Source organism: Chanos chanos, chromosome 3 (assembly GCF_902362185.1).
Source record: "Chanos chanos chromosome 3, fChaCha1.1, whole genome shotgun sequence".
Classification (NCBI taxonomy): domain Eukaryota; kingdom Metazoa; phylum Chordata; class Actinopteri; order Gonorynchiformes; family Chanidae; genus Chanos; species Chanos chanos.
The window spans coordinates 32569776-32594653 of record NC_044497.1 but is presented as its reverse complement, the minus strand read 5'-3'; the positions used below and the strand labels follow the sequence as shown (position 1 = coordinate 32594653).

General features: G+C 39.9%; 4 protein-coding genes across 4 annotated transcripts; 3 read left to right on the top strand and 1 right to left on the bottom strand.

Moving 5' to 3' along the window:
* The first annotated feature begins 1844 nt into the window (after positions 1–1844).
* On the top strand, positions 1845–8827 carry draxinb (dorsal inhibitory axon guidance protein b). Its single transcript, XM_030767754.1, has 6 exons — positions 1845–2301; positions 2383–2567; positions 3040–3136; positions 3567–3659; positions 8481–8570; positions 8715–8827. The coding sequence occupies exons 1-6, from the start codon at positions 1845–1847 to the stop codon at positions 8825–8827; spliced, it is 1035 nt and encodes a 344-aa protein (XP_030623614.1).
* Positions 8828–11113: 2286 nt separating this feature from the next.
* On the top strand, positions 11114–14198 carry icmt (isoprenylcysteine carboxyl methyltransferase). The gene is made up of 5 exons (XM_030769409.1): positions 11114–11332; positions 11721–11809; positions 12002–12171; positions 12435–12652; positions 12944–14198. Exons 1-5 carry the CDS (start codon positions 11114–11116, stop codon positions 13124–13126), a joined length of 879 nt encoding a protein of 292 aa, XP_030625269.1. The 3' UTR covers positions 13127–14198.
* Positions 14199–15255: 1057 nt separating this feature from the next.
* Positions 15256–21590, bottom strand: rnf207b (ring finger protein 207b). The gene is made up of 17 exons (XM_030770028.1): positions 21400–21590; positions 19889–20021; positions 19604–19748; positions 19383–19464; positions 19057–19132; positions 18731–18856; positions 18441–18487; positions 17705–17777; positions 17417–17485; positions 17186–17254; positions 16972–17096; positions 16560–16737; positions 16227–16412; positions 16092–16143; positions 15886–16003; positions 15557–15649; positions 15256–15400 (listed from the first exon to the last, which is right to left on the bottom strand). Exons 1-17 carry the CDS (start codon positions 21588–21590, stop codon positions 15256–15258), a joined length of 1908 nt encoding a protein of 635 aa, XP_030625888.1.
* A 952-nt stretch (positions 21591–22542) lies between these two features.
* On the top strand, positions 22543–24543 carry LOC115807535 (60S ribosomal protein L22). The gene is made up of 4 exons (XM_030768561.1): positions 22543–22594; positions 23102–23209; positions 23687–23811; positions 24350–24543. The coding sequence occupies exons 1-4, from the start codon at positions 22583–22585 to the stop codon at positions 24492–24494; spliced, it is 390 nt and encodes a 129-aa protein (XP_030624421.1). The 5' UTR covers positions 22543–22582; the 3' UTR covers positions 24495–24543.
* Positions 24544–24878: the final 335 nt, after the last annotated feature.

Genomic DNA, 24878 nt, shown 5'->3' with positions numbered 1-24878 from the left:
TACGTCAAGCCTCAGGCAACCAACTGTTTTTATTTCAGCACAGGAATGTTTGTGCGACTTGTGCATCATATGTGCATGATATATAAAATAACAATACCGTTTTCCAAGTATCTTCATTTATAATATATAATAATGTAATATAATAATAATCTTTCATGTATGTCAAATTTTGTTTTTCAGTCCTGTAGTAGGGTATATACATGTCTGTATAGATGATTTGATTTGGAGCTATTTCTTATCCTCATTGCCAAACTGATTATTCCTAATATTCCATATAAACTGACTCTTTTGAACAAGCTTGTAAGGATAATCATCCTTGCTGTTGCAGGTTGTGTCGAAATAAATCCCTCTGTAAATCTGAGTGTAATCTTTCAAAATAGCAGCCACAAGACATTTAAAAAAGAACAGCTAACTGTTTTTATATGCTTTCAAGCAATTTGTTTTGGGACTTTCTTAAATCTTACAATATTTTTTATTGATTTTAGGTTACAGTGCATGTCAGTTCAACAATTCATGAAATTATAAAATTCAGCTCTGCCTTGATTTCTGCACGTATAGCATGGAGTCGTGTTATAAATTCATATGTCTAATCTCCAAAATTAGGATCTGTGGACCCCAGTGTATAAACATGGAAGTACAATTTGGCAACAGAAGATTTGTCGGCAGACATTAAAGTAATCTTAGCTTGGTTACTTAGTCATGCTTGTCTCTTCTATGTGTGTGTAATCCGTTTTGAGTCACGAAAATCCCACCGCTCAGATTGTTGCATTACATTCTAATCCTGCCCATAAGAAGCATGTAGAAGCACAGAACAGATCAAACAAGCTTACAAGTCTTACTTTTATATTTTATCTAAGTCTCAAACGTCAAACTGAAAATGCCAAATATTTTGAAAATCACATTGCAATGCAATTATAAACTGTTACAGTTTAAAGCAGTATGTTTTGTTGAGTGAAAGCTGGTTGTACACAAGAGGTCTGGAGTATATTCTGTGTCAACCTGTGTGTTGAAGGTAAAAAAAGAACATTGTTAAAATGGTCTGTTGAGCACTTCCATTCCGCACTCTGTACTTTTGTAGTCCTGCCATAAGAACTTATAAATCTAGTTTTTGTAAATAGTGCTGCAGAATTAAAGAGCTGACAGCAAATAAATGATATGAGAAGACCAGATGGTTACTAAGAGCTCTCCATTCAATAGAAGGAACAAGCAAGTCATTAATCCACACAATATCCCGTCCTCTGTTCACCAGTGGGCTTATTTTAGAACCACTGTCTCCACTCTGTACTGCCCCTCTATTCCTTACATCCTAATTCCATTGTAGGGCATCAAAACCAGCTACTCTTTTTTCCGAGTTCTGTGCTCTCACACGTTGCCTCAGACAAAAGCCCTCGGTCTTGGAGCCTGTCAGTGTGTGGTACTTTCTGTCCTAAAACTTTGTTTCTCAGCCACTCATGCGTAAAATATCATCATTTCAACCAGTCTTGCAATCCTCTGTCACCATGGCTCTTTTCTGTATTAGAAGAGCCTGCCGTTTTAGTGCCTCTTAAACACAACCAAAGCTTCAAGCACTTATTCTCACAATTCTTAATGTGCTACTGCAATGGTAATTTAAAAATCTTTCTTCGATGTTCATGAATGATCATCTTAAATTTATTTTCTCTTATTTAAAGAACAGAATTTCAAGAACTGTGAAAAATGAAACACGTGAAAACATCTGCATTATATAAATTAAATCAGAAGTGTACTAAATGGTCTTTTTGTCAGAGTTATACCCCAGTAGGAGGTTTAACTGAAACACTTACACTTTGTTTCATACACAGGATTTTATACTCAGAATGGCAATCATGGCTCGGTTTATTGGTCAGGCTTTTCTCCTTATTGTGCTGTTTATGGCACACAGTGTTGAGAGTACAGATAAAATGACCAAGGATACTGGGACAGTACATGCCCCAGGCGATGCCATCAACCTGCCAAACTCTGAGGTCTCAGATCATCAGAGTGGACATGGAAAGAGGCACGCTAGAGGAAAAGAGAAGAAGAGTGCAGCCCAGCTCTATGAAAGGCATCGTCTGCCTGTGATCCAGGCCCAAGATGACTGGCCAGAGTTTGAGGGTCTGAGTCCTGTTCATTTGGAGATGGATCCTGAGGACCAGAGGGAGAAGAACATCCCAAAATTTGAAATTGTAGTCTTGGGGCAGGACAACGTTTCTCCCGGAAGTGAGGTCACAAGGAAAAGCAGGAAACAAGGGAATGGGCGCAAGACGAACAGAAGGCACAGGACTAGAGTTTACCATAGCAAGGGTGAGTAGAGATTCCGTTTTTTTCCTCTCACATTGCTTCTTTTTAATCCTTCAGTCTGTATTTTTTCACATCATCCAACAGATTTTGGATTAACTGTAAGGGAGAGGGAGATTTCTGTGAAGCAAAATACCAGTAAACTATCCTTGAGGAATCCTGCTGAGTCTCCCATGTCCCCTGTGGTCATCACTGGCTCCAGCATATCCCTGGCAACCACAGTGGCCAGTGAGGAACCCTCTGCTCTGTCACCTCCCCACACTAAACTCCAGGTATCCATTGTCAAGCTGTCCAGCCTTTTTAATTAAACACCATGGACTATAGACTATAGATCAACAAATTCAACCCTGTTCTTTCGAGTTTTGAAGTGAGGAGAATCATAAGCAAATGGTGACCTTATCGTCAAAATCTCTGAGAGTGCTTCTCTTGTTTTTCAATAAAAATTAGGCTGACCATCCACATCTATTCATTTTGGACAGATCTGTTCTTTTTTTTGTATTATTTTCATTGTTTTTCTCTAGTGTGTGCTAAAAGAAACTCTCACCATCTGCTAGTGAGCACAAAAGCAGACCACCTACAGATATGTAAAAAGGACTGCTTTAGTGTCTCCAAAAATGAATTTCAAATATCAGTTTAAGATTGGTATCAGATCAGATTGGTATAATAGAAAAGAATGTGTGTTTTTAATGTTTTTGTACATGTGAATTATTAAATGGGTTTTGTCTTGAACATGTGGCATGTCAGGGCAGAAAAGCAGAAGAAGAGGTGATGCCTACTCTAAACATGGCGCTGTTTGACTGGACTGACTATGAGGATATGAGACCAAGACCTAAAAATAAAGGTACTTGATTTGACCACTTGTTTATAGGCAATGCTCTCATGTTTAGGATTGGTATATGAGTGTTAGAAACAATGGCACATATTGCGTAAAGCAGTGGTCCTCAACTCCAGTCCTAAGGGCCCCCTGTCCTGCACGTCTTTGTTTTAACTAGGGACTGACACCCCTGATTCTAATGATCAATTAATCATCAAGCCCTTGATTAGCTCAATTAACTGTGATAATGAAGGGTTAAAACAAAGATGTGCAGAACAGAGGGCACTCAGGACTGGAGTTGAGAACCACTGGATTAGAGTGACAGCCTAAAACCTGGAATCTGGTGGAATTTGTGATTTGGCATCCACCACAGTTGAAATTAATGTTATATGTGAAAATGTATTAAAAGATTTCAGAACCAGTTGATATGGCATATAAACAATTTATCTACTCTCAGACAAACAGCATACGAAGAGTCTGAACCAAGGGCATATGACAATGAATTCTAAGACGGTGGAGTTGTGTGATCACCATGTGGACTGCATGCCAGGTAAGCCTGTCTCTCTCTACCTGTCTCATGTAAGTGTGAAAGTTGTATATTTTGACATTATCAAGTTCAAGTTTCAAGTTTAAGTTTATTTAAAGCCCTTTATCACTGTTTACAGTCTCAAAGGGCTTTACATGCCCACAGGATTGCAACAAACAAAACAGGGCAGCACCCCCTGACTTAATCCTCATAGCGGGCGAGAATAAACTCCAAAGAACCCAGATGATAGGGAAAAATAGGAGAAATCTTGAGAAGGACCACAGAGAGAGGAGACCCCTTCATGGCCAGACAGGTGTGCAATAGATGCCGACCCAGTGGGCAAATTGCAAAGAACACAGAAATAATGAAAATGAAAACACACTAGTTGACAGAAATAAAGAATAACAAAACAGCAGGGGGGGGGTTCAACCGGGGTAGGCGACACAGCCACAGCAGCGCAGGAGGAAGACAAGCCACGAAGCCGCAGCAGCCGCCAGGATGGCAATGAAGAGGAAGATGACAGGGACGGAGAAAAGTGAAGGGGGGGGGGTGGGCACACCTAAGAGGAAAGTAGCCACATTCAAACAAGACACTCATGCGCAAACAAATGAGACACAAACATGCAGAGGATGAGGGAGGAATTAGGAGAGCATTACTGGGATATCAGCACTTAACAAAATAAATAAAGAAAATAATTTTATAGATGCGTGAATGTAGCAACACTAGTGGCTATGGAGGGCACAGGAGGAGCAGGGCCACATGGGGGCAGCAGGGCCAAGAACAGCAGGGCATGGAGACAAAGTCAGTCAGCCGACCTGCGGAAGGAGCCACATCCAGGCAGCAAGGCACAGATGTCAACCACTCACACAAACAGAAGAGAACGGTTTAGTAACAGAAAGTTCAAGTTCAAGTTCAAGTTTATTTAGAGCCCAATATCACTGTTTACAGTCTCAAGGGGCTTTACAGGCCACAACAGTCAAATCAAAATATGACGGCACCCCCTGACTTAATCCTCATGGCGGGCAAGAAAAAACTCCCCAAAAACCCAAGAAGGAAATGGGAAAATGGGAGAAATCTTGAGGAGGACCACAGAGAGAGGAGACCCCTCCTTGGTCAGACAGGTGTGCAATAGGTGCCGACCACGTGGGCAGTTACAGCTGAAAGTAAATTGGGGCATGAACAAAGGGGATGGTGATGTAGACAGGAGGCTGACGGGGGATGGAAGATGATGACACCAGGATGGATCAGTCCACAGGGCGGGAGGAGTCAGGATCACTGGTGTCTCAGGAGTAGCATGTGTGGCTCGACAGAGAGAGAGAGAGAGAGAGAGAGAGAGAGAGAGAGAGGGAGAGAGGGAGAGAGAGAGAGAGAGAGAGAGAGAGGCACATTGTTAGATGTTCATTTCCACATAATGGTTGAGGTAAATATACATCGTGTGCCGAGTGCAGGCAGGGACTCCAGCAAGACTAACTAGTACAGCATAGCTAAAAGGGAGAGCTAGAAGGTAATATGGACATGATGGCACTCTGGGACACAAGGCGGCCACCCACTCCACAGTCAACAAACCTGAGTGAACATGTTAAAGTGGGGGGGCGACAGCATCCAAACATCCCAGTTCACCAAACAATCTATGCCCGAGAACCCTCCAGATCTGCTCCTTTGCCTAGTAAAGAGCTATTAGCAAAAGGCTTGGCTAAACAGATAAGTTTTCAGCCTTGACTTAAACATAGAGACTGTGTCTGAGTCTCGAACATTAATTGGGAGGCTATTCCATAACTGTGGGGCTCTGTAAGAGAAGGCTCTGCCCCCTGCTGTAGCCATCATAACTCGAGGTACCAACAAATAGCCTGCACCTTTTGATCTAAGTAGGCGTGGTGGATCATAAAAGACCAGGAGTTCGCGCAGGTACTGTGGCGCAAGACCATTTAATGCTCTATATGTTAATAGTAAGATTTTATAATCAATACGAGATTTGACTGGGAGCCAGTGCAGTGTGGATAAGATAGGGGTGATGTGATCATATTTTTTGGTTCTAGTAAGAACTCTGGCTGCTGCATTCTGAACTAACTGTAGCTTATTTATACACCTAGTAGAGCATCCAGACAGTAAGGCATTACAGTAGTCTAATCTAGAGGTAATGAAAGCATGAACCAATTTTTCAGCATCTTGAAATGACAATGCATTTCTTATCTTGTTAATATTTCTAAGATGAAAGAAGGCTATCCTGGTAATATTATCTACATGAGCTTCAAATAAAAGACTGGGGTCAATAATTACACCAAGATCTTTTACTGCTGCACCTAATGAAAGAGAAAGGCCATCCAGAGTAACTATGTGGTCGGAAAGCTTACTCCTAGCTGCATGTGATCCTAGTACAAGTACTTCTGTTTTTTCAGTGTTGAGTGAGAGGAAATTCGTAAGCATCCAGTGCCTAATATCCTTTAGACATTCCTCAATTTTGTTAAGTTGGTGTCTCTCGTCTGGCTTCGCTGAGACATACAACTGTGTGTCATCAGCATAGCAGTGGAAGCTAATACCGTGTTTACGAATAACATTACCTAGAGGTAGCATATATAAAGAGAAAAGCAGTGGGCCTAAAACAGAACCTTGCGGGACTCCGAACTTTACCTCAGTATGTGCAGAGGACTCACCATTTACATCAACAAACTGATAACGATCAGTTAAGTAGGACCTAAGCCATAAGAGGGCCGTTCCCTTAACTCCAACAACATTTTCTAGTCTATCAAGGAGAATGGTATGATCAATGGTGTCAAAGGCTGCACTGAGGTCAAGTAGCACAAGCAAGGAGACACAACCCTGATCAGAGGCCAGTAAGAGGTCATTTGCAACTTTAACCAGTGCTGTCTCTGTGCTGTGATGAGGCCTAAATCCTGACTGATAAAGTTCATGGATGTTATTCTTATGTAAGTATGAGCATAACTGCTGTGCTACAGCCCTTTCTAGGATCTTGGAAATAAAGGGGAGGTTAGATATTGGCCTGTAGTTGGTCAATGAACAGGGGTCAAGGTCAGGTTTTTTAATTAGGGGTTTGATAACTGCTAGTTTAAAAGATTTAGGTACATAGCCAGTACTAAGGGAGGAATTGATTATTTTTAAAAGCGGTTCGATGACTACTGGCAGTATCTGCTTAAGGAAACGTGTAGGTAAGGGATCTAGTACACAAGTTGGTGATTTTGATGAAGAAATTAGTGAGGTCAATTCGGTCGCCTGAAGGGGAGTAAAACATTCTAATCGCTGATCTGATATAGTTATATTGTTATCTACAGTGTTAGTGATCAAATTATCTGGTTTAAAATTTATAGCCTGGATTGTTTGCCTGATATTTTCAATTTTGCTATTGAAAAAATTCATAAATGCGTCGCCACTGAACATTGATGGTGTGCCTGTTTCCGAGGTGCTTTTATTCCCAGTTAGTTTTGATACGATATTAAATAAAAATCTAGGATTATTTTTGTTGTCTTCTATTAGGGTGGAGAGATACATTGATCTAGCGGCACTAAGAGCTTTTCTATAGCTCAGGAGGCTCTCCTTCCATGCTAACTGGAATACTACCAATTTAGTTTGGCGCCATTTACGTTCTAATTTTCGAGTGGTACGTTTTAAGGCGCGTGTGTGCTCATTATACCAGGGAGCTAGTTTTTTCTCTCTGATTATTTTCCTTTTAAGTGGGGCCACATTATCTAAGGTGTTGCGGAATGTTAACTCTAAAGATTCAGTTGCCTGATCAAGTTCTGTGGGGTGTGACATTGTTCCAGTCAAAGTTGATAACTCTGGGAGATTATTGATAAAGTTCTGCGTAGTAGCTGGCGTAAACGTACGTTTATTATGATAGCGTGGCGAGCTGCATATATTATTACTAAGAAATATTTTGAATGAGATAAGATAATGATCTGAGATAGCTTCAGATTGTGGAAATGTGACTATACTTCCTACATTTAGTCCGAGTGTTAGTATAAGATCGAGGGTGTGGCCACCATTATGAGTGGGCCCTATGACCGTCTGATTAATCCCTACTGAATCTAGAATGGACACGAACGCTGTTCTCAGAGGGTCCTGTGGGTTATCAAAATGAATGTTAAAGTCTCCGACAATTAGAGCTTTGTCTAAAGAAATAACAAGGTTTGAGATAAAATCTGCAAATTCACAGAGGAATTCAGAGTACGGCCCAGGCGGTCTATAGATAATAATTAGTGTGATAGACTGGGTATTTTTTGTGGCTACATATGTTATGTTTGTATAAAGAACTTCAAACGCATTGAATTTATGTAGAGGTTTTTGTATGATGCCTAGGTTATCATTATAAATAACTGCAACGCCTCCTCCTCTGCTAGTTACACGAGGCTGGTGTATATAACTGTATCCGGGAGGACTAGCTTCATTTAATGCGACGTACTCATTTGGTTTGATCCAAGTGACATGGTATAATTAAATTAGATAGATAGGCTGGTGCAAGGCCATGGAGAATTTTAAATGTTAATAGGACAACTTTAAAATCAGCCCTGGCATGAATTGGGAGCCAATGAAAAGAAGCCAGGACAGGAGTAATGTGGTCGAACTTCCTTGTTCTGGTCAAGATTGTGGCAGCAGCGTTCTGGACCAGCTGAAGACTTCTGGTATTAGAGGCAGGCAGACCAGAGTACAGAACATTACCGTAGTCAAGGCGAGATGTGACAAATGCATGAACAATGGTTTCTGCATCAGCCATACATAGCATGGGCCTAATTTTGGTGATATTGCAGAGATGATTAAATATTATTTTGTGTCTAGTGAGACGTTGCAGTCGTCTGACATTATAGCTCTGACCTATCTCTTGATCTTCTTAAGGTTCTTGTTGTAATTTAAGAAAACACACATGTGAGCTTCACAACCACGGTCTCAACAACAAGTGCTATGATGACTGCATGTGTGAGGAAGGTAACCTATTTTAAACAGTGATCAAACCATTTTGTTCTAATGAACCTGTAAGTCTGTATATGAAAGTGGTCTAATTTTCAGTATTGTAGGCTAAATACTCTTGGTAAGCTAAACACCGTGAGTTCTCTTCATTTCTTCATCCAGGGCTTCGATGCTATGCAAGGTTCCACCGAAATCATCGTGTGACACGTAAAAAGGGACGCTGTATTGATCCTGATACAGTTAACAGCGACCATGGAACATTCTTTACCATCTGAAAGAACTGCAGACAGTTCTGTCTCAGCTTCAGAACTCAACCAGCCTAATATTAGTTATTAATTTTCTCTTTTTCTGACTTTGAAAATGTCTATGAATAGTTGTCTTGTAATACACTTGATGACGTGTTTGAGAAACTTTAATGTCCTTATCATTTGAAATATGTTGAGGGTTTTCGTGGGTTTTGAACCTGAATAAATGTTGGTAAAGTTGAAGTGTCTATACTTAAACGCATGCTCTGTGTGCTTGGTTTTCTGCCCCTTAATGCATCCCTGTCTGTTTCTTGAATTCTATTAATTTTTTTATGACTGCCTAAGCAACCAGAATGTTTTATTGTGGAATTTGTAGGGGTCGGGGCGAGGGGTTTGGGTAGGTGATTCACTACTAAACAAGAATATGTTTATAGCCTATTAACATTTTACGAACTTGATTTGTTTGCAATGTTGGAAATTTAAATGGTTGTAAATGTTCTATTAAAAATTTAAACTAGTGATTTTTTTTTGACTTACTTTTTTGACAGAGTTTTAGTTAGTTTATCATTTACAGTATAAAACTCAACAGGGTATTCTTCTAATCAAAACACCACTAATTGCTGTGATACTGGATTAATAATAATTTAAAAAATAGTCTGATCTGCATTATTTATCATTTGCCCTCACTTTTCTAAAATGAGCTTTTGTCTGCCAGTATTGAAAAACTACTAACCTTTTATTGAGAACACTCTGGCGACAAGGACTAACCAGACAGCAGTATTTTCTCAGAGCAACAGTGCAGCTTTGCAGACAACATTGCAGCTTTGCAGACAAAAAAGGAATAAAAGGATGGCATGGGAGATTCCACTATCACACATTATTAAACCATTAAATCTTCCGTTTGAGTAATCATTCTACCATAGTCATGTGATAAGCTGGAATAATGTCTCTCATCACTGTGCCAGTTGAGAGCCCGTAAGCTGCCTTTGTGCCACATCTTCTTACATTTGTTCCATTGTTTTGCAGTATGTACAAAGGCAGTGTATGCAAAGTAGATGTTGCACATTGTACTGTATTTGGAAGACTAATCAGCATTACCAAACAACAATGTCCAGAGCTGACTCCTAACAAGCCATTGATGGTATACCTTTTATATCAAGATGTGTTTCAAATTTCTTGAATTTTCTTCCTCATTCAGATTCACTGAAGTGTGTAAATAGATATCTTTTTTTCTCCTCACAAAATAATGTGTAGCTTTTATGTGTGAAATTGTGCATCCTTAGAGTGTTGGAGTAAATGGGCATACTGATGAAATTTTAATCGTTCAGTGCTATTTGGTGTGTATCATAATGTTTAGAATAGTTTATTCGTACAATTTTTCTTTCTGGCAGTACTATCTCAAAGTGGCTAAGCAATAGTTAGTTGTTCAAGACAGTGATGTAACGTTAACATTTTATGTAACAGTCAGACATCCATTTTATATTTGGTATGCTGAATAACAGTGAAAGTCAAGTTAAAACATTAATGCAATGAAGCAATACCTGGGTTACTGTATTTTAACACAGCAATTCCAGATACCCTGTTTCATTTGTAATTGTATACATTTCAATTATTACGTATTAAAACACAAGGACCAACAAATTCTTGCTTTGTATGAACTCTGATGAAATGTTATTGCGGGTCTCATTGTTTAAAACAGTTTGACATCTCTCTCACTACACATTTTCCCCCTGGATTATTCCCCTGAACTGCTGCATAGTGCATTTGCCACATAGGGAATTTTCTATTTGTTTTTAACAGGGAATTCTAGAAGCGCCCCCCCCCCAAAACACACACACACACACACACACACACACACACACAATTTAAAAAACAGTGCCACTTGGGGTCGATAACTGAACACTGTGCAGTTTCAGTAACAAAATTCTTGTATAGTGTGTGTGTGTGTGTGTGTGTGTGCGTGTGTGTGTGTGCGTGCGTGTGTGTGTGTGTGTGCACGCGGGAGGGGCGGGGGGTATAATAGGCTGCCAGTGACAATACAGTCTGTCATTACTTGCAGTCTGTTCTTAATGCTTGTAATTTCATTTGCAAATTCCTATTTAAGTTCTTTTCTTTCCCTTCCATTTATTCACCTATTCATTTATTTTATCTGTTTCATTTATTCATTTAATGCGAATGACGCACTCTTGATTATCATATGAAGCGCTGATCAGCTCTGAAAAGTAATCATCTCCATTCCTTTCCGGGAAGGATGCGAAAGGCTTAGCAATGACGAAAACACGCGAGATTTTGTCATGAGATTTGCCTATTTTCAATATGGCAGGTAGCAAGTTGGTGCTAGAGGGAAGGATAAGTATCATAAGCTTTCTCTCAGGACTCGGCGTCATTATTATACCTTTGCTTGTAGCATTTGGCTCTCACATTGATTGGATATTTGATTACCTCACTGGAGTGAACGGTAGAATAGCTATTGGGGTTTATATAACAGTTATCAACGGCTTCCTGCTAATCATATACAAGGGACCTCTCTACAAGGTAAGTGAGCCAGCCAGAGAGCTTAGCTACTTAATATATTTAGCAAGCGATCTTCCTCTTGCCATTTATGCGACCCCATTGACTAGTTAACGTCCTTTTGCATAAAAAGCCTATTTTCATCATAAGACAATCGAGCAAAGTTGAACGTATTGCTATCCCCACATACATTTTGCTGTATGCAGACATAATCCCATTAACCTAATCAGATCTTGCAAATGTACTGTCATGTACTATCAGCAATAGACTGGGATCAGGCTTTTAGGTTGATGCATGCGGCTACGGCTATCTGGCGCATCCTCGCCACTCCAAGCTAACAACGTTTAACTTCACTTTTAAACAGTGCAAACACTCAGAGGTATGCCGTCCTTTCTCTTTCTCTCTTCAATAGGTCGCTGTGCGAGCTTGCTTTCTTGGATTTGCCTTTGGATGTGGTTTAATGATAAGTTTTGCTGAGACAACATGGACACACTTTGGCTGGTAAGTTAACTTAGTTTCCTCTTTTAATCAGATACTTGTCAATAACAGTGTCAAGCAGTCGGCCAGTGTGGTCTGTGTGAATGAATGTCAATGAACTTGAATGATTCTCCATGTTTTCACTGTCGTGTACTGTTTTTAAGCTCTTCATAGACGGAATTGTATTACTGACTGCAATGTGCTCTCTGCCAACAGGTACATGTGTTCACTGTCTTTCTTCCACTACTCAGAATACCTAGTCACTGCTATCATAAACCCTCGGAGTCTTTCCTTAGACTCCTTCCTTCTCAACCACAGTGTGGAGTACACAGTGGCAGCTGTATCCTCATGGGTTGAATTTGCTGTGGAGAAGCTGATTGTTCCAGGTCTGTTTTGACAGTAAAATGTATTTTCAGTGATACAGACCTCTGCATACTGCCCTCCTCTGAAACTTTGACATATTATTCTTATAAGTCTCGATGTTTATCTGCCATTCTACTTTGATGACTCAGCAATAAGATGATATTTCTGATGAATGCTTGTCTTCAGAGTGCTGTTGAATTTGATTATACACCCTTAAATGAGGTCATAAATCACACTGATCTTCTAATGTCTGGTCTGTATGCTGTGCTCTCTGTTACTTTGGCAGAGCTGAAACAGCTTAGCTGGATCAGTCTGGCGGGGCTGGTGATGGTGCTGTGTGGAGAGGGCTTGCGGAAGTCTGCCATGCTGACCGCTGGCTCCAACTTCAACCACATTGTCCAGAATGAGAAAGCGCAGAGTCATGTCCTGGTCACCAGTGGGGTCTACTCTTTTTTCAGGCACCCATCCTACGTGGGCTGGTTCTACTGGAGCATTGGCACTCAGGTACTTTGTTATTTCTGCAATGAAATATCATCTCTCTCTGATGCACATTGTTTCACTAGTACGTCATGAAGGTTCTCAGCGACGCTGTCATGTTCATTGAGCTGTCAAAATAAAAGGTAGCTGTATATGTGTAGAGTACATTTAGAAGTGTGTGGAAGTATGGAATGTTTGTGCTTATCCTTTTATAATCTAAGATCTTCTTTGTTGTCTTTGTCTTTGTTGTTTTCATTTGCTGCCGTTTTAACACTGAGCATTTCCCCTGATTCTGAATGTGACGACGCTACATTGCAGATAATGCTTTGCAACCCTGTGTGTATTGTGGGCTACACGTTAGCCAGTTGGCGGTTCTTCCGGGAGCGAATTGAAGAGGAGGAGATCTCTCTAATCCACTTCTTTGGAGAGGACTACATAGAGTACAAGAAAAAGGTGTCCACTGGCTTGCCGTTCATCTCTGGCATAAGGATTGGATCATAAACCATAGACTCAAGAAAAAAGGGGAAAAAACCTGGAAGTGCACACCTGGACACCACTGACTGGCACTGTGAGCAAGCTGGCCGCTTGGTGACATTGTGGCTCCACCCCAGGGGAGGGGCCACACAGTGGACTGAGGTCATAGCACATAGAGGCTGAGCCTTTGATCTGCTCTGAGACAGCTGCCTGCTCTAAGGAGGGTGGAGCTTCCACCCTTGTGCTCATTAGACAGAATCATAGTCACCCAATACTCCCTCATATCTGTATCTTTCATAATAACCACTTAGCTACTCATTAAATGTTTGTTTTTGTCTCCTGTCTCCTCATATCTAACATGTTCACACACCTCACATAGTCATGCAGTCAGCAGGAGACTTTTTTTTTCTCTATTGTTCTTCTTCCATATGTTCCCCTTCATGTTAAGTTTTACCTTTTGAAAGTATCTGAATGGGTTTTGAGCTTTAATACAGTCGCTTAGACAGATGTGCAATTACCTGACACTGTAGCATTTGGGGCAGGTGTATGTTTCTTGTCACCCATTTGTGTTTGAGCACAGTTTTTGTCTTACTGGCCTCTTGGTTTGAAGGCTGATTGAAGGCTTGATTTCCATCGCTGATTGACCTACCGTTGTTACTGGATGTGAAGAATGACACTGTCATAAAATAACAATGATGCTGTTATTACTCAGATGTTACAAAAAATTGCCCATGTATAACAGCATTTACAGTGTGTATTCAGGTTTCATTCTATGAATCTTGAGTTTTAATTTCCTATATTTCCGATGTTTTTCTGTATTTTTTTTTCTTTTTTTAGCGAGGAATAGGTGACAAGGTGAATTTTATTCTTTTTGAGTTTACCTGAAAATACCTGTGCAAGGATCGTGTTTACCTTTAAATGAACATTACAATCAGATTATTATTGACCCTTCCCCATATTGTCTTCTGACCCGCTTAGACTAATCTGTGTCCAATCAGTGATGTATACTTTTATAGTAACTCAGAATGCTGACAATCTGATCATTTCTGTGATTTCAAGAGGCTGTAAGGCAAAACATTTTGATTACTTAATTTGTGAGGAATTAAATGGTAATATCTAATTTTTCAGATGAGTATATAAAGTAAAGAAAGAATGGGCCTTGGTGCCTATTCTCCTCTGCGGCCCTTGCAGACTGTGTTGTAGTAAAACCATAAGAACAGCCAAGTCCAACAGATGGACGTGTTGGCAGTCATGAATCAAGAAGCCTGTGTCTGTGTGCAAGTCTTTCCCACTCAGTGTAAACCAAAAAGTCAGGGCAACACATTCCCCTACTGTAAAATAATCATCTTTTCACTCATCTGTGCACTACATGACTTTCTGTTTCTCCACACTCCTTATGGGCTTCAAAACCCATCTGCATTTCACATGTATGTCAAACAACTGATGGTCAATTCCTTTAGAGAGGCGACTCAGAGAGTATGTATTTGAATGAACGTGGGCTACGTATAAGACATCTGTTTCCTCACTTATTTTATTCCAGGACAGCTCCACTCTCTGCTTGGCATGGCCAAACTCATGAGTACTGAGTACAGAGTGCAGCAGTGGGAAATGAGTTTGATTCACTTTCAGTGGGTGAATGGCACTGAAGAACTGACATATAAGACATTGACATTGTGGAAATGTTTAGAGAGGAAAATGTATAAAGATTAAGAGATCATGAGCGCACCCAGTCAGAGTGTAATACTACTGGCCACACGTTAGATGGCTGAATTGCACTATAATGCGCATGTAATACTGTTTGAAACATGTGGAGAAGGACTACACTTCCTGGATAATAACTGTGCATTTACTCTCACTGACTTTTTCAAAAGTAAAGAAATGGCCACAAATCTCTGGAATAAAATAAATATTAAATCTGAAAGGTGTATTTTATTGAACAGACCTAATGCTGTATCCAGTATGTGCATTTCTTTTAAAAACCAATGTCTTAACAGAAATTAATAATGTTAATTTTACTTGGCAGATTTCTACTCAACCACATTTTAGGATATAGAGCACTCAGCTTTAATAGTAATGCAGTCTTACTGGTTTACATCAGTTACGATAAACAGACAAGACAACATTCCCTATGTTTTGTCTCTCCCAGATGTGTGACGTCAAAGTGGCAGCTCCTTTCGGCTAACTGTTTCAGTGGCACTTTTGGGTTTGCTTGGCCTGTAGAATTCCTTATTCTTTGGACTGGTCTCATCAGATATGGCGCTAAGCATCCGGTTATCATCAGCAGCACACGTCAGGTCACTGCTAATAAGGCATGGAGATAAATAATCATCACAATGCCAGTCTCCCTCAGAGGCACTCTGTGACAGACAGTATGTCTTTAATGGGTAGCGTTAGATTGTGAGAAAGCACATGGCCATTGCTCCTGACTGTACTTAAATGAGGGTTTTTAGGGCTTGCCTGTGGGATAAGTCAGTGGTCATACTGCTGTCCTCATAGAGTTTCAGCATGGTTTCAGTGCGGTCATCTTTCAGCTCTTTAGGCTCCTTCAGTCTGTCAAAATATCAATATTAGTGTATGCCTTACCATGTACAGTAAATAATTCAGAGCCATGAATGCCTCATATCTAATCAAATGGGAAGTTAGACTACTGTATGTTTGAAGGGAAAGGGAGTCCATTAGTGGATACTGATAAAGAATAAAAGGTGAAAAGCTTTTGTAATCATCTACTGTATCCATTTTGCGGTGGTGATGGCATGCAGTAACTGTAAGCAGACAGAATTCACTACCTTGGCTCAAGACGTTCCTTCACTTTAGCAATGGATCGGATGTAAGGGCCAATTTGCCGAGTTATGGTGGTCAGATAGGAATTCTCTTGCTTCAGCTGCATCAAATCATGAAGCTGTGCTAGAGAAAAGGACACATTGCACAGAACTTGTCAGCATCACAAACTCGTTATTTCCGGAAAATACCCTCAATTTGATTAATCTCTTACCTTCATAAATTTCCTGTTCATTTGCAACCCTCTGGAAAGTCTCTTCCCAGATCTAAGGATAAGATCAATACTATTATCACCTTGTCCAGCGACAAGTAATGAGAAGCTAATGCCACTAATCCCTATGCTTTTCACCTCTTCAAATATGGCTCTCATTCGCTCCACAGATGAATACTCAGAAGAAATCTGCTCATCCATTTGAAGTGATCTATCGAGAATCTCACCCATAGTGTCGGTTTTAATAAGGGAGTGATGCTTAGTGAGATCTCTGTGGATCTCCTGCAACTGATCCTTAAGCTTCTGAATCTCAGTCTGCAAAGTCTGATCAGAGAAACATGTCAATCATCAATACAAAACGGTATGATCAGATACCTGGCTCCTTGGCAGCATACCAGGAAGTTGTGTTATTGATCTGTTTGATGTTGTCGTCAAAAGAGGGGGTAGGTATTCTCCCAAATACCCACTCACTCTGTAACCGTTCTCATAATTACGGCAATGCTCTGTGAAAGGAGTCTCCCCTCCTTCAGCCAGGAGGACCTTGGTGCTGATGTAGCGGTGTGAGGTGGGCTTCCGAACCGCTGAAGAACCCAAAGACATCTCACTGACTGCAGGAGAGTGACAGGCCACTGACAAAGAAGATGGCAACCTTTAAATGAGGAAAGTCAAAAAATTAATTGTACAGTAATTATGCTGAACATCTAATATAAGTTTTCAGGAGTTTTGGTCAGTACTGAAAGGACCGTACTGTTATCAAAGGCATCGTTTGATCTTAACCTTCAGCTTTGTTCTTCGCATTGACTACATTCAGAATGAAAAGATGCATTATGATTTGTGTATAATTTCAGTCAGTCACACGTGAACAAATGAAACTGAGCCTTACATGCCACCGCTGTTGCCCAGGCCCAATCCTGACACACCTCCAGCGAGGGACACAGATCGCCGTTGACCCAGCAGTAACAGAGGCTCCAGGCAGCGGGCAAACTCGGACCGATACTCTGTGTTAATCTAAGCGTTAGTGACACATTTTGTGAGGATCGCATCCTAAACTGTTGCTGCACTGAATAGCATACACTAAATAGGATGCCTGCATTTACCTTGCTGCTTTGAGCAGGACGCAACCTGTGTGGCAGCTTCACAATCTTTTTCAGCCTCTCCATTAGTTGCTGTAAAGTAAAGCTCTTAAGGATAACTTTCACCTGATTCTTAGAAATATAATACTCTCTTCTGACCATGTTTAACATGACAAGTCATCATCTTAAATCGCATGTATAAAATTTATCAAATATTTGAGGAAAGCATATGTTGCATATGTTGCATCTACTTACATAGCCCATGTCTAAAAACTCAAACTTATTTGCTGAACTGAGGAAGGCTGAGGCTGTAACCAGGTGAACCTAAAAATCCATTCAAATCTGTTATTACACTTTCCATTAGCGTGCTAATGGCCAGAAGTGTCTGATTTGCATGTGGCAAAAAAGTGGTGGGGGATAATTAATTGAAAATATGCTTTATAGTGAGTAAATAAGAAGAGTTAATTAAATGTATAATAAACTAAACAGAATGTTAGGGGAGCAATTGTATGTGTGTGAGTTATGTGTGTAATGAGATCTTACCTGCAGTGTTGGCAAGAGGGAAGCAAGATGAGATAGCTGTTCTTTAAAAGCCCTTTCTTTCTCCTCATGTTGACTGTACAACAAACATAGAGTATGCTCAGCACTGCCTCCCTCCAATTAAAATGAGCTTATTTCTTTTAGAAAAAGCAGCACATACTTTCAAAAGTAACCCAAGCATGTATCACCAATTTTCCAGACATGGCTTTTAAAAAGGTTTTTGTATGTTTGACTCTTATTGAAATGTCAACTCTCCAGTCAAAAGCTTCAGCAGCAGGGTTTTTATATCCACGCATTCATTTAGAGACTCATCTGCCAAACATCCTCTGGTCAGTGAATGGACAGTAAATTTACAGCGGCAACATTAAGTTATTCTGAGACTTTGTAACTTGATCCATTACTGGACTAGCTCCAAATAAGTTACTGTAGCTTTTAGTATTGATTGGTTTTACCATGGCATAGCACTATACTCTATTTCCAAACTGCTTAATGTTGAACAAGCCATGATAAACTGGCGTGAAATACATCTATCAATTTTCTCTAACAAAAAGTAAATCAGTAGTTTGTGGACTCTGGCCTGTTATGGCAGACAGGACCAAACTGATGTCTCCCCGACCACTGACTATGTTGCAGTTTATTTAGCCTGAGACTTACTATTGTGAGAAACCATTTAAAATTCACCTAAAACTGCTTATTTATGTGTTTAGTATTTGTTATGGCAAAATGAAAACATCCTCACCTTTGAGCTACCCTCAGGAGAATCCTCTTTCTCTCTGCCAATTTCTCCTACATGAAAGCAAATTTTCTGGTCATTGCCAAAACAAAAGCAGCTTTGCATATCTCAGTTATATCAGAATAACAAATGATTGTTGTGTTTTCAGGGGATTCTCTTTTGATGCTGCAAATTAAATAATACTGTGTCTTAGATAACTCTTATAATGGGAACAATCCGGATCCATACAACTCAGATGAGTGAACTTCCTACAGCTTTTGCAATAAGGTTCAGTTATATCATGACAAATGACATACCTGCATGTTGTTGAAGAGAGTACAAATGGCGCTTTCCTCTTCATCTGCATTGGCTCTGACCTCTCCAATCATAGCCTTGAGCAGAATGATTGCCTCTCGAGCTGAAGTTTGGAGTTCCTTCACTGCCTAAGAGAGAATGCTTTCATTTAGCAACTCACTCCACAGGCCTGAACTGAGATAACCTCTGAGAGCAGATGAAGTGAGGTCCAGATTGAGATAACACAGACACTACCTTTCTCAGACACTATCTCCTCCACCCCACACAAAAGAAATGAAACTAAATATAATAAATATCATCTAAAAGTGCTGCTATGGAGAGCACTCACTAAGACGGCTTGGTCCAGTTTTTCACAGCCTTGCATATACGCCGTCTCAATATCGATGCAGTGTGCTCTGCTTTCCCTTGAGAAACAACAGTCATAGACAAGTTTGCTAATAAATACACCAATATACCAAATAGTATTCACTTATATCTGTGAGTCCTGTAATAGCGAACTTAGTAGCGGTACTTAGCGCCACAGACAGCTCCTTAATGGCTAAATGCTTGGTTTGAATTCTGCCTCTCTTGGAAATCAGTTTGGATAAAAATGTCTGCTAAATCAATAAATGTAAAAGTAAATGTAGAAGAGTTTCATATCACAGCTCCACGCACACTTGCATGTCTCTGAAACAGTTGATACACAGCATGGACTTTTTCTCTGTAGAAAACATGATGTAGAGTTCTTCATGAAGTCCTACGGAGAGAGAAGGAAGGACCCAAATCAAATACATTAACATCCATCTGTAAGCGTCTCTGTGTGAGATCCTTAAAAACATAACATAATTTAGACCTGATTGTTTTAATAGCTTTATTTCACTGGGAACAAAACGTACCACATTTCTTATGGGCCTCTTTGGTACGCTTGGCCAAGGAGACAATGTCGTGGCGGGCAAACATCTTGGCTTTATGGGTGATTTCCCTGCATTCTCTACATAGTGGTTGGCTACAAGTGTTGCAATAATACATTGCATCCACATCCTGTCGTAATACATGAAAAATATATTGATCAGGCAATCAGTTTTAACCAAGAAAAAGGGTAGATCATACAAATACAAGAAAAGCATACCACTGAACGGTTATTTTTGACTTCAGCGGGGTCACTCAGTTTGATGCAGTACCTGTTTCTTGCACTCCAAATCACAGTTTGCACACTGCACAGTCTCTTCACAGTCAGTGGAGTTATCCACTAAGAATTTCAGCAGACGATCCTCAGGCGGGAGAGCATTTATTCCTTTTACTAAGGACTGATGTCTGTGAAAAAAACCAAACATACATTCACACCCACTAATCCACAAATACACAGCTGCTGTGGCTTTTTTTTTTTTTACCAAGTCTTTAAAATTACAACATCTGTTTATGTGCCACAGAAATATACCTTTCATCACCCTCCATTGTTATGTATTCGCCTTGTGGTCATAGCAACAAGGCCACAAATAGCACTGTACTGAATTCCTAGATAGAACAGAGACCTGGCAAAGGGTAATGAAGGTAAATATAGACACAAACAATGTTGCAAACTCCTAATGATTCTAGACACGCCTGATTACTCTGATCTTCCTACAGGAACACTCTGAAGTTTTGTTTTGTTTTTGTTTTTGTTTTTTCTGTCGAAATTTGGCAGAAATTGTCAGAGATTGGCAGAAATTCTGCTAAATCTGCTAGGTAGGCTAAAGTAATGACAGTTTTTTAGTGAAAAAGCAGACATTGAAATGGGCTGTCAGGATTTTCTATGTATCAGACAGTATGAGATCTATCCTGTGTATGACTGGAAAAAGTAGATCAGTGGATAGACTGTAATACCGGACAATAATCTTCATTAAACTGTTGATGGATTACATTCATTTTGATTTTAGGATATTACACTGCACTACACACCAAAAGACAGTGAAGAGTTCTGAGTAATATAAAGTTTTAAAAATAATCAGATGTGAGGGAAATAACAACCAGAATAATATAGAGAATTTACGAGCAAGAAGCATGTTGCCTTGAACCATAACTCTCAATAAAAAATGTCATACTTACATTAACAAACTGATTTAGATTGGACCCAAGTCATATCCATAAACATATCCCGTCATATACATTGGATAAGATGGAACTGTTCAATGACTTACTTTATCACAGGAGATGAAAAGGGAGCTCAGTAAACGTGATAAGCTGCGAATCCACTGCCAAGCATCTAAGACTGGCTGTGTGTTTATTTACTATTTGACGCCAGAGTGGTCTAACTAGAACGGAGCAATGCTTATTTCCATTCAGGCTAAAAGGAGGGTAGGATTTATACTGCACCTGTTCATTTCCCATCAGCACCTGCCTCGTCTATGTCCTGTTAGATAATGAGTACTCTAAGCACTTAGTGTAATTTATTCCCTTATGGAGCATGAATAGAATTTCAGTCATTTTAAGTGTTATGAGCCCTGGCTAGAAAAATTACCTTGATTCTGACTATTACATTACGTGGGTTTTACATGTTAATGCTGGCACGAGAAGCCACAATTGCTGTCATTTAGCATTTAAGAGTTAATACTACCTCATCATACTCTTGTTATAGCTCCACAAAAATTAATATAAAGTCAGAATAAGATGCCAAGTAGTTTCTTATGTTGATACTTGAGCAGCTGGTTCTTACCCACAGAGAGGGCAGGTCAGTCGGCTGTCCACCGCTCTGCCACGCAAGCAACTGGCACAGAAAGTGTGGTAGCAATCCAGTAGGCATGGATGCTCATACTGTTCATGGCACAAGTGGCACACCAAGGGGTGACAGTTGGCACTGTCTAGGTCATAAAGGTTATCCAAGGGGGAAAAGATTCCTCCAGACATCTGGGAATAAAACAAAATGTACAGTTCCCTCAGAGTCAAATGAGTTTAGTTTTGAAAATTAAAATACTGGAGTTTGACAAGTCTGACAAGTATTGAATTTAAAGTATTACGTCCCCTCTGCCACAAGCATCTAGAGTATCCAAACTACTGACTGCTTTCATGTTCAATTATATCTATACTGAGTAAACAATACACTAGAGAGTTCTGGGCCACACAAACATCAGAGTGAGTTATAAAAAAAAGCTCCCACAACTATCACACGCAAAAGAGGGGGGAAAGGAAAGAAAAGGCACGTACAGTTACCCTGCTTGTGTCCTATCTGTTGTCCCAGGCAGGAATGAATGCCATGTAGAGGTCTGAGTCTCTGCCTTGATGCAGATACGTCTCTGACGTCACAGGAAGAGTGGACTCACACAGCGGCACAGTACGAGAGTGGTACTGTAGAGGGGGGTCTGCTGGGGAAACTGTAAACATGTTCTAGTGGCAAAAGACAAACCAAACACTGTCATGCTATCAGCAAGTGATAAAAATAATATTACACTCCAATACCTCTCTCACTCTTTTCTCAGTGAGCTCAAATGCTTTATTAGGGTGGAATTATGTCCTTTCACAAATGTTATGCATCGTGTGCAGCGAAAAGCGATCTTAACTCATTAATTCTCTTTTGGTTTGCATTGCTTGCCAGCCAACAGTGCTGCTCATTATTCAGATTCTTTCTTTCTGGACATGTTAGTGTAGAAAGGACAATATTTTTGCAACGTTTTATGGTTTAGACAACTAACTAGCTAACTAACTGACTGACTGACTGACTGACTAGCTAACTATTTAACGAAACAGTATCTGAGATGAGGAGCATTACAAACAGACAGAGTCAAATTTCATCAAAGTTCAATACAGTGAGTACATCGATTAGATCAGCACTCCATTAGACAGGCTGGTGTTATACGCCTGCGCATTTGATTTTTCTTCCTTTCTGCGATTATTTTTTCGCCATGGCTTCTGGGGTGAGTCCAATCGCAAGCTTATATATGTCCGAAATGTTCTATTCCTTGACTTCTCAGTAGTAACTTCTCATTGTCGAATGCTTGCTAACAAGCCAGTGTTTGAACTGTGAGGCTGATCATTTTAAAACCAGTTTTAAATCAATTTCGGACCTGGGCTCAGACTTCAGACTGCGGGGCGCGTTTTAGCCCACGTTAGTTAGCTTTCCCGACACGTACTTTTCACGTTGCACTGAATAAACTTGTTACAGTCAAAAAATTATATCGCATCGGTTCCTGATATCGGTCTGTTCTGTGCAATGGATGTGAATCCGTTCACTGAATAGCTGTCAGTAAGCCAGTGTTAATTTGTAACGTGGTGTTGTAAATGAGAGATGTTGTAGTGGCTAACAAATACATAAAGGAAATTGCTGAAAACATAACCAAAAGGTTTAAAATTTGAAATCATTTCCCACTTGGTTACTTTTGAATCCATATTTACAACCGGCTATTCCTTTAACGGCATTACAGAAAAAGCAGCAGAGCGCCCGAGGTGGCAAGAAGAAGAAGCAGATTCTTAAGTTCACTTTGGACTGCACTCATCCCGTTGAGGATGGCATTATGGACGCAGCCAATTTTGTAAGTCTCTTTTAACCTATAAAATAAACTGTTATGTTTCAGCTTCTCGGTACGCAGCAGTGAATTCGTGTGAGCAATAGGTGATTTATTATTTTTTAACAGGGGGGATGGCCCAATGGCCACTTACACTACTCTATAGAGTATATAGGGGGATGGCAGGTTAACAAGGGGGATGCATTTTGATAATTTTGCTAACAAGGGGGATGGCATCCTCCCCCATCCCCCTACAAATCACCTGCTGCGTGTGAGTATGCAGACAGCCATCAACTTCTCTAGACATAAGTGAAGTTGATGGCTTTGTACTGGACTTCATAATGTATTTTGCAATTTCTTATTTGTCTCATAAGACGAACAGCTTACCTCAATGGTTAAAGTTTTATTCCAGTAAAAGGTTACTCAGGAACAGTATTTCTGTACTGATTTTATTAGAATGCTCTTTTAATCATTTTTGTGAACATGCTGTGTTTCCTGAAACAGGAACAGTTCCTACAGGAGCGCATCAAAGTGAATGGCAAAGCAGGAAACCTCGGAGGTGGACTTGTGACCATTGAGAGGAGTAAGAGCAAGATCACTGTATCCTCTGAAGTCCCCTTCTCCAAGAGGTAATCTCTTAGTGTGTTTAAAACACTTAGTGGATGAAATACACTACATAAAGTCAGTTAAACATTTTTACCCCAAAATGCATTTCTAGGATGTCTCATCTACATATACCATACACCTATACCAAATACACCCAATCAAAGCAGAGTGTTTAAGTAGGTTTGACCCTTGGTAGAAAGATTACCTACACTCTCTGTGTTAATAAAACAACTTGGGAAGCGTGACTTAATTTTAAGAGAGAAATGTCAGTATATCACGTCATTATCAGTACACACCATGTCATTCATGTACTTGTCCTTATTACGCCAGTACATCCATACTAGTGTAAAAAAAAGGGCACATATCTCTTATGTTCACAGGATTGCCAATGAATTAGGTACATATTACAGCCCCTGTTGATAAGCCATCATACATATTTATACTATGTTCCATTGTGCAAACCCTGATCAACTTCTCTGTTCATTTGATTGTAATAACTTCTTAAACTGTGTGTACATGGACAGTAATAAATGCTTACAACAATCTTCATTTGAACTGCAGATACCTGAAATATCTGACCAAGAAATATTTGAAGAAGAACAACCTTAGAGACTGGTTGCGTGTTGTAGCTAACACCAAGGAAAGCTACGAACTACGCTACTTCCAGATCAACCAAGATGAGGAGGAAGAGGAAGATGAGGATTAAACTGTTTGTTTTTATTTTGTATATTTGAATAAATTTTCAATATTCTGGATTTTAATCTCTTACAAAAGTCATTTTTTGTCCACGTGCATTGTTCTTATATGACTAAACCATATCCTTGCATTTCATGTGTTGTAGTCCTTATATTTGAAAAAACAAAAAATTAAAGGAGCTGTTTGACTCCATAAGACCTTTAAAGGGCTGAAAGTTTATAGAAAACGAGACAGCCTGTAATTGTACCCATTAATTGTTGAGATTGTCACTGTATTGATTATCTGAAAAGGTATATGTTGATAGTCTTCAAGAGCACTGGCACACAAATGTTCTTGGATGAAAATTCATACTGTGATAGAAAGTAGAGATGTAGCATAAAGAACCAAAAAGAAA